Source organism: Aethalodelphis obliquidens, unplaced genomic scaffold (assembly GCF_003676395.1).
Source record: "Aethalodelphis obliquidens isolate GAN/ISIS:26980383/991018 unplaced genomic scaffold, ASM367639v1 scaffold56, whole genome shotgun sequence".
NCBI classification, from domain to species: Eukaryota; Metazoa; Chordata; class Mammalia; order Artiodactyla; family Delphinidae; genus Aethalodelphis; species Aethalodelphis obliquidens.
This window is the reverse complement of record NW_020838000.1, coordinates 5,175,030-5,189,838: the sequence shown is the minus strand read 5'-3', so window position 1 is coordinate 5,189,838 and position 14,809 is coordinate 5,175,030. Positions and strand designations below refer to the sequence as shown.

Sequence of the window (14,809 nt, the reverse complement as noted above, 5' to 3'; positions counted from 1 at the left end):
ATATATATAACTGAATCACTTTGTTTTACAGCAGAAATTAACACACCATTGTAAATCAACTGTATTTCAATAAAATAAATTTTAAAAAATAATGTAAAGTGTAGAACATCTTTCCTTTTGGGAAAATTGGAAGATCCCAGAAAATGGCTTGACCTATGATATTACAAAGTCCTCCAGGAAAGTACTTTATTTTATTTTATTTTTTTAACATCCTTACTGGAGTATAATTTCTTTACAATGGTGTGTTACTTTCTGCTTTATAACAAAGTGAATCAGTTATACATATTCATAGGTCCCCATATCTCTTCCGTCTTGCGTCTCCCTCCCTCCCACCCTCCCTATCCCACCCCTCTAGGTGGTCACAAAGCACCGAGCTGATCTCCCTGTGCTATGCGGCTGCTTCCCACCAGCTATCTATTTTACGTTTGGTAGTGTATATATGTCCACGCCACTCTCTCACTTTGTCCAGCTTACCCTTCCCCCTCCCCCTATACTCAAGTCCATTCTCCAGGAAATCTGCGTCTTTATTCCCGTCTTGCCCCTAGGTCCTTCATGACCTTTTTTTTTTTTTTTAGATTCCATATATATGTGTTAGCATACCGTATTTGTTTTTCTCTTTCTGACTTACTTCACTCTGTATGACAGACTCTAGGTCCATCCACCTCACTACAAATAATTCAATTTCGTTTCTTCTTATGGCTGAGTAATATTCCATTGTATATATGTGCCATATCTTCTTTATCCATTCACCTGTTGATGGACACTTAGGCTGCTTCCATGTCCTGGCTATTGTAAATAGAGCTGCAATGAACATTGTGGTACATGACTCTTTTTGAATTATGGTTTTCTCAGGGAATATGTCCAGTAGTGGGATTATTGGGTCATATGGTAGTTCTATTTTAAATTTTTTAAGAAACCTCCATACTGTTCTCCATAGTGGCTGCATCAATTTACATTCCCACCAACAGTGCAACAGGGTTCCCTTTACTCCACACCCTCTCCAGCATTTATTGTTTGTAGATTTTTTGATGATGGCAATTCTGAAAGGTGTGAGGTGATACATCATTGTAGTTTTGATTTGCATTTCTCTAATGATTAATGATGTTGAGCATTCTTTCATGTGTTTGTTGGCAATCTGAATATCTTCTTTGGAGAAATGTCTATTTACGTCTTCTCTGCATTTTTGGATTGGGGTGTTTGTTTTTTTGATCTTGAGCTGCATGAGCTGCTTGTAAATTCTGGAGAATAATCCTTTGTAAATTGCTTCATTTGCAAATATTTTCTCCCATTCTGAGGGTTGCCTTTTCGTTTTGTTTATGGTTTCCTTTGTTGTGCAAAAGCTTTTAAGTTTCATTAGGTTTCATTTGTATATTTTTGTTTTTATTTCCATTTCTCTAGGAGGTGGGTCAAAAAGGATCTTGCTGTGATTTATGTCCTAGAGTGTTCTGCCTACATTTTCCTCTAAGAGTTTGATAGTGTCTGGCCTTACATTTAGGTATTTAATCCATTTTGAGTTTATTTTTGTGTATGGTGTTAGGGAATGTTCTAATTTCATTATTTTACATGTAGCTGTCCAGTTTTCCCAGCACCACTTATTGAAGAGGCTGTCCTTTCTCCACTGTGTATTCTTGCCTCCTTTATCAAAGATAAGGTGTCCATATGTGCATGGGTTTATCTCTGGGCTTTCTATCCTATTCCATTGATCTATATTCCTGTTTTTGTGCCAGTACCATACTGTCTTGATTACTGTAGCTTTGTAGTATAGTCTGAAGTCAGGGAGCCTGATTCCTCCAGCTCCGTTTTTCTTTCTCAAGAGTGCTTTCACTATTCAGGGTCTTTTGTTTTTCCATGCAAATTGTGAAATTTTTTGTTCTAGTTCTGTGAAAAATGCCAGTGGTAGTTTGATAGGGATTGCATTAAATCTGTAGATTGCTTTGGGTAGTAAAGTCATTTTCATAATGTTGATTCTTCCAATCCAAGGACATGGTATATCTCTCCATCTTTTTGTATCATCTTTAATTTCTTTCATCAGTGTCTTATAATTTTCTGCATACAGGTCTTTTTTCTCCTTAGGTAGGTTTATTCCTAGATATTTTATTCTTTTTGTTGCAATGGTAAATGGGAGTGTTTTCTTAATTTCACTTTCTGATTTTCATCATTAGTGTATAAGAATGCCAGAGATCTGTGCACTAATTTTGTATCCTGCTACTTTACCAAATTCATTGATTAGCTCTAGTAGTTTTCTGGTAGCATCTTTAGGATTCTCTATGTATAGTGTCATGTCATCTGCACACAATGACAGCTTTACTTCTTCCTTTCCGATTTGGATTCCTTTTATATCTTTTTCTTCACTGATTGCTGTGGCTAAAACTTCCAAAACGATGTTGAATAACAGTGGTGAGAGTGGGCAACCTTGTCTTGTTCCTGATCTTAGTGGAAATGGTTTCAGTTTTTCACCATTGAGGACAATGTTGGCTGTGGGTTTGTCATATATGGCCTTTATTATGTTGAGGAAAGTTCCCTCTAAGCCTACTTTCTGGAGGTTTTTTTTTATCATAAATGGGTGTTGAATTTTGTCGAACATTTTCTCTTCACCTATTGAGTTGATCATATGGTTTTTCTCCTTCAATTTTTTGATAAGGTGTATCACATTGATTGATTTGCATATATTTAAGAATCCTTGCATTCCTGGGATAAACCCCACTTGATCATGTTGTATGATTCTTTTAATGTGCTGTTGAATTCTGTTTGCTAGTATTTTGTTGAGGATTTTTGCGTCTATGTTCATCAGTGATACTGGCCTATAAATTTCTTTCTTTGTGACATTTTGTCTGGTTTTGGTATCAGGGTGATGGTGGCCTCGTAGAATGAGTTTGGGAGCATTCCTCCGTCTGCTATATTTTGGAAGAGTTTGAGAAGGATAGGTGTTAGCTCTTCTCTAAATGTTTGATAGAATTTGCCTGTGAAGCCATCTGGTCCTCGGCTTTTGTTTTTTTGAAAGATTTTAAATCACAGTTTCAATTTCAGTGCTTGTGATTGGTCTGTTCATATTTTGTATTTCCTCCTGGTTCAATCTCGGAAGGTTGTGCGTTTCTATGAATTTGTCCGTTTCTTCCCGGTTGTCCATTTTATTGGCATATAGGTGCTTGAAGTAATCTCTCTTGATGCTTTGTATTTCTGCAGTGTCAATTGTTACTTCTCCTTTTTTCATTTCTAATTCCATTGATTTGAGTCTTCTCTCTTTTTTTTCTTGATGAGTCTGGCTAATGGTTTATCATTTTTGTTTATCTTCTCAAAGAACCAGCTTTTAGTTTTATTGACCTTTGCTACAGTTTCCTTCATTTCTTTTTCATTTATGTCTGATCTGATTTTTATGATATCTTTCCTTCTGCTAACTTTGGGGGGTTTTTTGTTCTTCTTTCTCTAATTGCTTTAGGTGTAAGGTTAGGTTGTTTATTTGAGATATTTCTTGTTTCTTAAGGTAGGATTGTATTGCTATAAAATTCCCTCTTAGAACTGCTTTTGCTGCATCCCATAGGTTATGGATCATCGTGTTTCATTGTCATTTGTTTCTAGATTTGTTTGATTTCCTCTTTGATTTCTTCACTGATCTCTTGGTTATTAAGTAGTGTATTGTTTAGCCTCCATGTGGTTTTATTTTTTACAGCTTTTTTCCTGTAATTGATATTTAGTCTTACAGCATTGTGGTCAGAAAAGATACTTGATCTGATTTCAATTTTCTTAAATTTACCAAGGCTTGATTTGTGACCCAAAATATGATCTATCCGGAAGAATGTTCCATGAGCACTTGAGAAGAAAGTGTATTCTGTTGTTTTTGTATGGAATGTCCTATAAATATTAATTAAGTCCATCTTGTTTAATGTATCATTTAAAGCTTCTGTTTCCTTATTTAATTTCATTTTGGGTGATCTGTCCAATGGTGAAAGTGGGGTGTTAAAGTCCCCTACTATGATTGTGTTACTGTCGATTTCCCCTTTTATGGCTGTTAGTATTTGCCTTATGTATTGAGGTGCTCCTATGTTGGGTGCAGAAATATTTACAGTTGTTATATCTTCTTCTTGGATTGATCCCTTGATCATTATGTAATGTCCTTCTTTGTCTCTCATAATAGTCTTTGTTTTAAAGTCTATTTTGTCTGATATGAGAATTGCTACTCCAGCTTTCTTTTGATTTCCATTTGCATGGAATATCTTTTTCCATCCCCTCACTTTCAGTCTGTATGTGTCCTTAGGTCTGAGGTGGGTCTCTTGTAGGCAGCATATATACTGCTCTTGTTTTTGTATCCATTTAACCATTCTATGTCTTTTGGTGGGAGTAATTAATCCATTTACATTTAAGGTAATTATTGATATGCATGTTCCTATTACCATTTTCTTAATTGTTTTGGGTTTGTTATTGTAGGTCTTTTACTTCTCTTGTGTTTTCTGTTTAGAGAAGTTCCTTTAGCATTTGTTGTAAAGCTGGGTTGGTGATGCTGAATTCTCTTAGCTTTGCTTGTCTGTTAAGGTTTCAATTTCTCAGTCAAATCTGCATGAGGTCCTTGCTGGGCAGAGTAATCTTGATTGTAGGTTTTCCCCTTTCGTCACTTTAAATATGTCCTGCCAGTCCCTTCTGGCTTGCAGAGTTTCTGCTGAGAGATCAGCTGTTAACCTTATGGGGATTCCCTTGTGTGTTATTTGATGTTTTTCCCTTGCTGCTTTTAATATTTTTTCTTTGTATTTAATTTTTGATAGTTTGATTAATATGTGTCTTGGCATGTTTCTCCTTGGATTTATCCTGTATGGGACTCTCTGCACTTTCTAGACTTGATTATCTATTTCCTTTCCCATATTAGGGACGTTTTCAACTATAATCTCTTGAAATATTTTCTCAGTCCCTTTCTTTTTCTCTTCTTCCTCTGAGAGCCCTATAATTTGAATGTTGGTGCGTTTAATGTTGTTCCAGATGTCTCTGAGACTGTCCTCAATTCTCTTCATTCTTTTTTCTTTATTCTGCTCTGCAGTAGTCATTTCCACTATTTTATCTTCCAGGTCACTTACCTGTTCTTCTGCCTCAGTTATTCTGCTATTGATCCCTTCTAACGAATTTTTAATTTCATTTATTGTGTTGTTCATCACTGTTTGTTTGCTCTTTAGTTCTCCTAAGTCCTTGTTAAACATTTCCTGTATTTTGTCCATTCTATTTCCAAGATTTTGGATCATCTTTACTATCATTATTCTGAATTCTTTTTCAGGTAGACTGCCTATTTCCTCTTCTTTTGTTAGGTCTGGTGGGTTTTTATCTTGCTCCTTTGTCTGCTGTGTGTTTTTCTGTCTTCTCATTTTGCTTAACTTACTGTGTTTGGGGGTCTCCTTTTTGCAGGCTGCAGGTTCCTAGTTCCCATTGTTTTTGGTGTCTGTCCCCAGTGGCTAAGATTGGTTCAGTGGGTTGTGTTGGCTTCCTGGTGGAGGGGACTAGTGCCTGTGTTCTGGTGGATAAGGCTGGATCTTGTCTTTCTGGTGGGCAGGTCCATGTCCGGCGGTGTGTTTTGGGGTGTCTGTGGCTTTTTTATGATTTTAGACAGTTTCTGTGCTAAAGGATGGGTTTGTGTTCCTGTCTTGCTAGTTGTTTGGCATAGGGTGTCCAGCACTGTAGCTTGCTGGTCGTTGAGTGGAGCTGGGTCTTGGTGTCGAGATGGAGATCTCTGGGAGATTTTCGTCATTTGATATTATGTGGAGCTGGGAGGTCTCTTGTGGACCACTGTCCTGAACTTGGCTCTCCCACCTCAGAGGTACAGCCCTCATGCCTGGCTGGAGTGCCAAAAGCCTGTCATCTACACGGTCATGTGACTCTAGGTAGGAGGCCTCAGTTCATTGCTACATGGATCTCTCCTTAGGGCTGCTTGAGTGTCCTCATGACATGGCAGCTGGCTTACCCCAGGATGAGTGATCCGGCCCATGGTCCCCAGGACTGCTGCAGTTTTGGCTGCTGGGGCCCTTCCAGAGCTGGCAGCCTCAGTGAGGCCACCCTCCCTTTGGGCTCCAGGGCAGTTTAGTGATGGCGGAGGGAAGAGACCCCAAGCCAGGAGTTCCAGCTCTCTATTTTATTTTTGTGATAAATATACTTCGTGTGGAAAGTATTCATCTTGAGAAAAAACAGGGAATTTTTTACTGCACTCTTTACACACATTTTAACTAGCAGGGTATAGACATTTTTAAAGAGAGATTAATTAATGCTGTCAGCTACTATTAGACTATGCAAGTATGTCAAGTGAGTATCCTAGTAAGATGTGAGTACCAATCAAGAGACATTATAAAAATAATGAAATTCCACTTTCAATAAAGAAGCAAAGAAAACTTATCTTCCCTAAAAGTTTGACATGTTTTGCTTTCATTGGTAGCAACATTCTCCCAAACCTACTATATAAAATCAGTTCATTCTCTGACTAGTAGCATTAGTAAGATGGCTGTTCTCAGGAAGGGAATGGTCCCGTTTATGGAAATAGTAACAGTGACAGTTAAACAGGAGGTTTGGAAGCTAACATTAACACAATTTGACTTCTCTGTTTATTTAAGAACCATTCACTTGATTGTTGAAAGCTTCATCTACGTAGGTCAGAAAGAGCACTCAGGTTATGACTAGTGGTGCTGAAACATCAGTTCCATGCAGAATTCACAGCCACTCAATGCAGCTAAAATTGATTCTATGCAAGAGAGTAAAATGACTTCATTTGCATAAAAATGGGTGATGCTACAAAATTAATTGGGTCAACTCATTCTGAGGTCTCATAATGGATGACTACAGTTTTCCTTTAACTGTATTTTCACGTGTCAGCAGCACACAGTAGCACTGATTATTAATAAGATCTATTTTGAAGAAAACAGATTTCAAAATGCATAATTCAGCACATACTGTAGATCAATTGTTCTTCATCTTAATTTTTTTATGCACACAGTTATGGTTTATTACAGCTAAACAATGCAGAGCCCTGGGTCTCTTAGATGTAAGCTATCATCATTTCAACCAGAACAAAAGCATATGCTTATAAATATTAGCTTAAGATGTCAGGAGGTTTACAGACTTCCCCTAAAATCCTACAAAAATTCTAGGCCAGGACATCAGTACTAATATGTTTACTAATCTAAAACAAGAGGGCATGTCTCAGGAAATATTTCCCAGGCCTTAGATAGTGTCCTTAGGTGAATAATTTTTAAAAGGAGCCATGTCTTTGAGAGTGTGTTATTCAAAAGACAAAATTGTTGAGGGAATCAACAATACTGGTGCTTTGTCTCCTGAAGACCTTAAAAAGGAGATGCAAGAATTTGTTTTCACTGACCTTTTCCTAATAGTATCCACTAACCTCAAGTCCAGATTTCATGCGATTACCTACCTGACACAAAAGAGTTTGGTTTTCCTCCTACCCCCATGCTCTGCTGTAAACCTGTGCCCAACTAAAAAGATAAGACGTCGGACTTTGGCTAATGGTGACAAAACACTCAAACAACTCACGAAACCAATGATTCTGTTGGTGGAGTAGGAGTTGGACTTTCAAATCAGTTGTTTGTCTTTACTTAGGTATCTTCCATTCATTTCATTTAGTAACTGACAAAAAAAAATCCAAGTTCAGTGAGTAGACTGCAGGACATGAAAGGCTATTCTCAGGCTTCCCTAGTGGTACAGTGGCTAAGGATCCTCCTGCCAATGCAGGGGACACGGTTTGGAGCCCTGGTCCGGGAAGATCCCACATGCCACGGAGCAATGAAGCCCGTGTGCCACAACTACTGAGCCTGCGTGCCACAACTACTGAAGCCCGGGCACCTAGAGCCCATGCTCCACAACAAGAGAGGCCACCGCAGTGAGAAGCCCACGTTCCGCAACCATGAGTAGCCCCCGCTCACCACAACTAGAGAAAGCCTGTGTGCAGCAACGAAGACCCAATGCAGCCAAAAATAAAATATAGACAAATAAATAAATTTATTAAATAAAAAAAAGAAAGAAAGGCTACTCTCTATTGGGAAGCAAAAAGGACACTCACCCCCAGCGGATGTGCTGCCTTCTGCAGTTTGTTGTAAGGACTGTATTTAGGTTTCGGGGGCTTCCCAGCAGCTCTGTCTTTGTGCCTTCTACTGCTAATATGCTATTAAAAGCAATTAAAAATGACAGCTTTAAAAAAATTATCCCCCAAACCCTTCATAAATATTGTTTTAACCTGGGGCAGGATATTAATTATTTCATGCAAGTTGAAGAAATACAAAAATACAAGAGCGTGCACTTTTGTCCTCAGACGCTGATGCTTTGAGGAGAGATACCTTTGTGCTAGCCGTTTTAGTCTATTTTAAACAAATAGCAGGGTCTTCTTTTTCCCAGCATTTTTCCTTATTACTGCATAGATCTTGTTTTATGGACATTTACAAAGGAAATAAATGTCTGAAGGAATTTTATGTGCAAATAAACAAAGATGGCCAGGCGGGCATGAATTTATTTCCATACTAATATTTATCCTCACATTTGTACAGCCAAATGTCAACTCCTTAAATTCTAAAGATAAATAACTAAGGTGTGTAAAAATCAGTGCAAGAATGTACGTCTGCATATAAAACACAACACTATATGAGGGCTGGGACTTCAACTAGAAACGTAGAACTGATCTCTTTGGAAGGCTATTCAGAGTAAAAGTGAATGCAACAGGATTAGTCATCTTGTTAGCAGGTGGCTGCAGGATTTAGAAATACAGTACACCACCATGTAATAGAGTACATAAAATAAAAGAAGAGCACAGCATAAAATTAGTGGTAGCATGTAAATATCTAAACAAGTAAAAATGGAACATTGAAATTTGACCTTTAAAGGAAATCAACACTTTTGAGTGGGAAACCTGGTAAAGAAAAGATCTACTACCCCCTTTCCTCCCACTCTTCATATACAAAAATAGCACAGACTCACTTCAGGCAATTTCAGAAAGATCTTAGAAGCCATTACATTTTAGTATTCCTTTAACCAACCAAAATATGCATAAATAAATAAGGAGAGTGAATAAGAAGCTAAGTGGATGGATGGATGGACGGATGGATGGATGGATGGATGGATGGTTGGATGGGAGAGAAAAACAGAAAAGAAAGGGAACAGAGGAAGCACACAGTCTGCTCGTGCATGACCCCCATCTGTTTTCACTTCTAGAATGGGTACCGCCTACCTGTTTAAGCTGTGTTTCCGAGTTGACGTGCACATCACAGATTTCACAGTGAAACGTTTTGTTCTGCAGGCCTGTATTCCCCTTATTCACTGGTCCTTTGCCTTTCACACCTACCCTAGGGAAGGCTTTGATAGTCCCACTGCCGTTCCGAGCTTCTAGCATCGTTTTGTGCTTAGTACCTGCCAGGAATATTCAGAAAAGAAAAAAGAGGGGGAAAATCTTAGTTAGTAATCTCCTCCAGGAAACGATACAACAACACAACATGATGTGATGCCGAGTTTGAATGCAGTTCTTCCAGGGATTATGCTTGAAATATGCTTATGACATAGAAAACTGTAACAATGTGCTCTGATCACCTTATATAACATGACTTAATCACTCATCTTTTTATAATGTCCTGTTTTACAAATAAGCACCATCAGTACAGGAACTAAACTTAAAAGTCCTGAGATGAAATTAAATGGGTGTGACTTCTTTTCATTTCCTCTTGATGCTAACGAGACATAAATGATAGCTGATGAGGAAGAGTGATTTAGTTGCTACAGGTGTAGTTGGAGGTGAGGTGTAACAAGTGTAATCAGTTTAAACACGGTGTGTTTACAGAAGTGGCACTAATTAAATGCCCACTTTCTAAATAGAATACAAACAAGCTTTCCTGGCTATGGGGTTTAGGATCAAAGAGGGAGAGTAATTGTATAGAGATCTCAATGACTCTGGAAAAAAAGTCCTATTAGAATAGCAAAGTTCACACTGATTGGCTATGAAATTTCAAATATAAACAAATGAGTAAAAAACGGGGGGATTCACCGGCTAAGCCGATACACTGTAAAGAAACCCTTCTTTTTATTAAACCAGTCACATCTTTTGGCTGTCCCACATAACTAATGTAATTCTACTTATCAAGATTTGCTTTTTTTAAACAATAAAATTCAGGATAGCAGTTTGCTTTCAAAAACTTTGCTCACAATTTCCTTCTCCTTGGAGTTGATAAGTATTCTTTACTTTTCTCATTTAGCCATATGTTTTTGCTATGAAATTTTCTCTTGTAATCATTGATGTCCTTTCTGCCATTCTGGTTTTCTAAATCCTGATTTAGGGGTTTCACCTTCCTAATTGTATTTATTAGATTGTTATCAGTTCTGGAAGCATAGAAAAAAAGAGAAATTCTTAACTTCTGGTTCTTGGGCCTGCCTCTCAGAATCATTCCATATCAATGAAGAAAAGATGCTGAGAGCCCTCCAGCTCCGTGTCAATCACCCATGTCTTCAATAAGAGGCAATGCACACACGGAACAGGTTTAGAGCCATACGTTTCTCTCTTTAAAATGATACCTTTACTGAGTCCAATATTAAAAAATGCATATTTTTACCACTTAGGTTCCCCACTTTGAATCTCATTTTCTTATGCACAGCAATGAAAATGTTCATATCTCAACATATTAAGGAGAGAGAAAAAAGTCAACGTTTTGTGAGAAGACGGGAGAGGCTGAAATACGGAGTCAAAGAACCATGCGGTAGTGGTGGTGGTAGCAGTGAGGCTGCCCCGGGGTTCACTTTCACCCATGTCCACTGCAATATAGTGACCTAATGCTTTCTGCTTTGTATGAAGATACCATAAATGAGAGTAGGGCAAGCAATGTTCTGGTGAGCAATACATACCTACACAAATAATTAATGAATGAGTATATATATGCATATACATACACACACACACACACACACACACACACACACACACACACACATTGTTTTCTCCTACCTTCATTTATACCATCTTCCTACAAATTCGAAGCTTTTGTGCCACTATGTGAGTAGAGGGTTATCCAACCTTCTCTATCCAAACAGGTGATTTTATCAAAATATTTTTTTCCCATGCAACCTCTATAGTCAAACTGAGAAGCTTTCCTGGGGCCGCTGTGGCTTAGGAATGTCTAAGTAGCAGTCAGTAAGAGACAAATTCTCATCCTGACTTCATTTTTTTTTGCGGTACGCGGGCGTCTCACTGTTGTGGCCTCTCCCGTTGCGGAGCACAGGCTCCAGACGCGCAGGCTCAACGGCCATGGCTCGCGGGCCCAGCCGCTCCGCGGCATGTGGGATCCTCGCGGACCGGGGCACGAACCCGTGTTCCCTACATCGGCAGGCGGACTCGCAACCACTGCGCCACCAGGGAAGCCCCTCATCCTGACTTTCTTGAAGTCCCCTTGACTCACTCTGGTTAATATCCTATGTGATTTGAGCCGGCGTTTGATAGTGGCAACCAGAATGGTTCAGAAAACTGTTTCTACCTATTCACTGATATGGAAGTACTTCATCTTGCCTGGGAGGACAAAAAAAAGTCAGGCGTGGGTGGCTTGCCTCAGGATTGAGTGACAGGTGGGTTAGGAGGAGACGAAATTCAAAAAAGTTGCTCCCAATACTAAGTTGCTACCAATAGCAACAGTCAGTAAAAATCCAGAAAACAGACATTCTCCATATTATCTCTGGCAAGCTAAGACCCACCTATGTCCTGTCCCTAGGGGAAGGAAAGAAACAGAAGATACGTGAGCATTGGAGAAATACCCAACCTCAGAAAAATCACTGTGTCATTAGCATTATTATTTCAGTGTAGTCTCTCCACAAAAGCTAGTAAAGATAGGAAAGTTACATATACACACTCATGCATGTCTTACACACACATGCACACACACACACACACCAAACACATGTGGTTAAAATTGCGCTGAGATTGGGTGAAAAACTTCAGCTAATAGCTTTGACTCTGGGGTTACTATTCATCATCACGTAGAGTGGAACGTTTGTGCAGTGTAACCTCCTGCATCTAGTAGCAGCTTGTCAGTCATAATTAAATAGATATTAGATCATTTTATAAGATCTTAAAGCTTGAACAGCCTGTAAAGGTAGCTGTTTTTCCTTCAAGTACAGCTACAATTAAGGAGAGATGTACTACTCTTAATTTTCAAGCATTTATAGTTTTGAGAGATCAGATTGCATGAATACTCTAAAATAGTGACTATTAGGAGAACTGATTCTTATTTTATTTTTTAAACATTGCACATATTGTGATAAATTATTTACCTGCTCTTAGCCACCCACGAGTTTAGGTGCTATTATCATGCCCGTTTTAGAGATAACAAACTGAGACTCAGAAAGGTTAAGTTACTTGCCCAGCTCACAAAGCAAACACTACTTGAAGTTACTGGCAGGCAGAAAGTGGATTTCTAATTAAGTCCTTAGAGCTATGGGGATTTAGCTAGAAATCCACTAAGGATGTCTGAGCTAGCTGAATTCCAGTGACACAGGAATCTTTCATAGTACCTTTAATTTTTCTATTTTGTTAATGAAGTCTTTTCTAAACTCGGATTTTAATTTGAGTCTTTCAAATCCCCCTTCCCCTTGTTTTCTTGTAATGCTCCTTTCTGCTCAGCAGAGTACCCGGAACCAGGATGCTATAATAAATGACAGTGGCTTTGTGATGGCAGGTTTGAATACCTCAGATTCCAACAATGTGTAAACATCTCGCAAGGCTTGTGCCTTCCCCTGTGATTGCACAGTAGGGCCATTGCAAAGCTGCTTCTGTACTTTAAATGGACTATTTTCTTCCCATCGCTTTTAAAAGGCCATCACTGATAATGACATTCGTTTGAAGCTTCCATGATTCCTGAAATGTGAAGCCGTTCTCCAACCACAGTTTAAATGCAGCAAGTCATCGTGCTCCTAGAAATACTGATTTTGTTTGCTTTTTTTATTTGTTTGCTTTTGATTGCCTTGGGTCAAGATATTGTATTTGCAAAAATCAAAATAATATGTGCTGCAGAGTGAATAGAGGCTAGCCCTCCCTTTAATTCCTCATCATCTTTGCAACTTCCTTTTTTAGATGGCTCTTAAGTTAGGTACTGGCATAAAGGAAAGGTGGGTGAGCAAGAAAACTGGCAAATGACTTTTTAAAATTAAATCAATCATTCTTTAGGTCATCAGGAAAATTGGGGAAATTTCTTTAAAATGGAAAAAACCCCAGAATTCCATCAAGGAGAAGCATATCAAAATATTAATGGTGGTCATCATGTACCAGTCTTTTATTTTCTATTTGTATATGTGCATTTTAAAAAGTCTGGATAACTTAGTTAGAGTAATTTTGTATAGAACGTTCCTTGGACTTATACATACTTTTAAAAATGCACATGATTTTTAATGACAGCATAGGCTTACCATACATGAACGTTATATATTTAACCACTTATCTAATATTAGACATTTGGATTATTTTCTTTTTTTTCCCTGTAGAATTATTGTGTAATGAACATTCTACTTGTTAATCTTTTAAAATCTATCCTAAGGTTATTTCCTTAGGATAGATTTTCATAAGGAGTATTATAGGTACAAAATATGGCTATTTTAAGCCTCAATTCAAGCTGTCAGATTAACTGTCTAAACAGTACAAAGGAAGTTTCAGAGAGATTCATTTTATAGGGAAATGTATCCTGGTAGAGTCTGCAAAATTCACCTTTCTATAAAATACATTTCAGTGCCTTAAAGTTCAATTTTCCAGAATGTCCATGAGATGAGATTTAACAGTGTTAGACTAGACCCTTAGCAAACCCACGTGACTGCCAGTGATCGTTTAGTTACCTTCTCATTGGCAAGTTCAGATGATTCCAGCTTATTTATAGATACATGGGCAGGAAAGTGGTCAGCCTCCATACAAACAGCAAAATGCAAAGGTGTTTTTTTGATGTGTTTATTTATAACCTTCAGTAAAATGGCATTATAGTCCAACTCTGTGTGTCCTAAGGAAAGAAAGTTGTTTTGAATCTCTACACCTGAAGGGTATAGTTGGCATCAAGAGCTTCCATGTTCTCTCTTGTTTTTAATCCTCTAAATGTCAAATTAACCTTTTATTACCCTGACCTCATATATACTATGTATTTTCCATGTCAAGCTTAATTTTATTTTGTCTTTGAAATGAAATCTTTGGTTTGTTTTATCAGCATATCAACAAACAGTAAGCACCCAGAATGGCATCCACGGTATCAGGTGACCAAGGAATGCCCCAAATGAGTAAAAAATTGTGTTATTTCTGTTAGTTCCCTGGTTGAAAGTAATTTGTTGACTCATCAGTAATGCATCCCAAGTCCAAATGGCAGAGGTGAAAGTAGACACAAGGGAAACAGAGGAGAGGAGAACTTTGCTTTTAGCATCAGAAATGTCCTCTGAGGAAGAGCTACGAAGTGGGAACAGAAGGGGAGGCAAGCCACACAGCACCAGTGGGGATGGACTCGGTGTCCAAAGACAGCTCAGGAAAGAGCTCTGCAGACCCTGGGAACCAGTAAGCGGAGCACTGGCTGGGTTTGATGGGGAGATAAACATGTGGAATTGATATGGCAGTAACCCTGGACATACCACCACATGAGAATTTTCAGGCATCCAGAAAGCCTCTTTTACCTATAACAATGGACTACAAGGAAGATGGAGGATTTCCTGTGCTGCTGTAGACATGCACTTAACAATCCTTATTTGCACCCATCTCTGCTACTTAGAAACAAGGCCCTTAAAAGCATGGAAAAATGCTCCATTGCTTTCATAGCCATTAACCAAGAGAACCCGGCAAAAAGGTTTTCAC

General features: G+C 38.4%; 1 protein-coding gene across 2 annotated transcripts in view; it reads right to left on the bottom strand.

The window, feature by feature from the left end:
* Positions 1-14,809, bottom strand: part of ZNF385D (zinc finger protein 385D) — a 336,432-nt gene that overhangs the window by 1,437 nt on the left and 320,186 nt on the right. The window contains exons 6-7 of one of the 2 annotated variants that reach the window (XM_027086528.1): positions 9,194-9,372; positions 8,036-8,137 (exon numbers count right to left, since the gene is read on the bottom strand). In XM_027086528.1, the coding sequence (XP_026942329.1) occupies positions 8,036-8,137; positions 9,194-9,372 (281 nt within the window). The remainder of the gene's footprint in view (positions 1-8,035; positions 8,138-9,193; positions 9,373-14,809) is intronic. The other variant, XM_027086529.1, reaches the window with a different exon arrangement.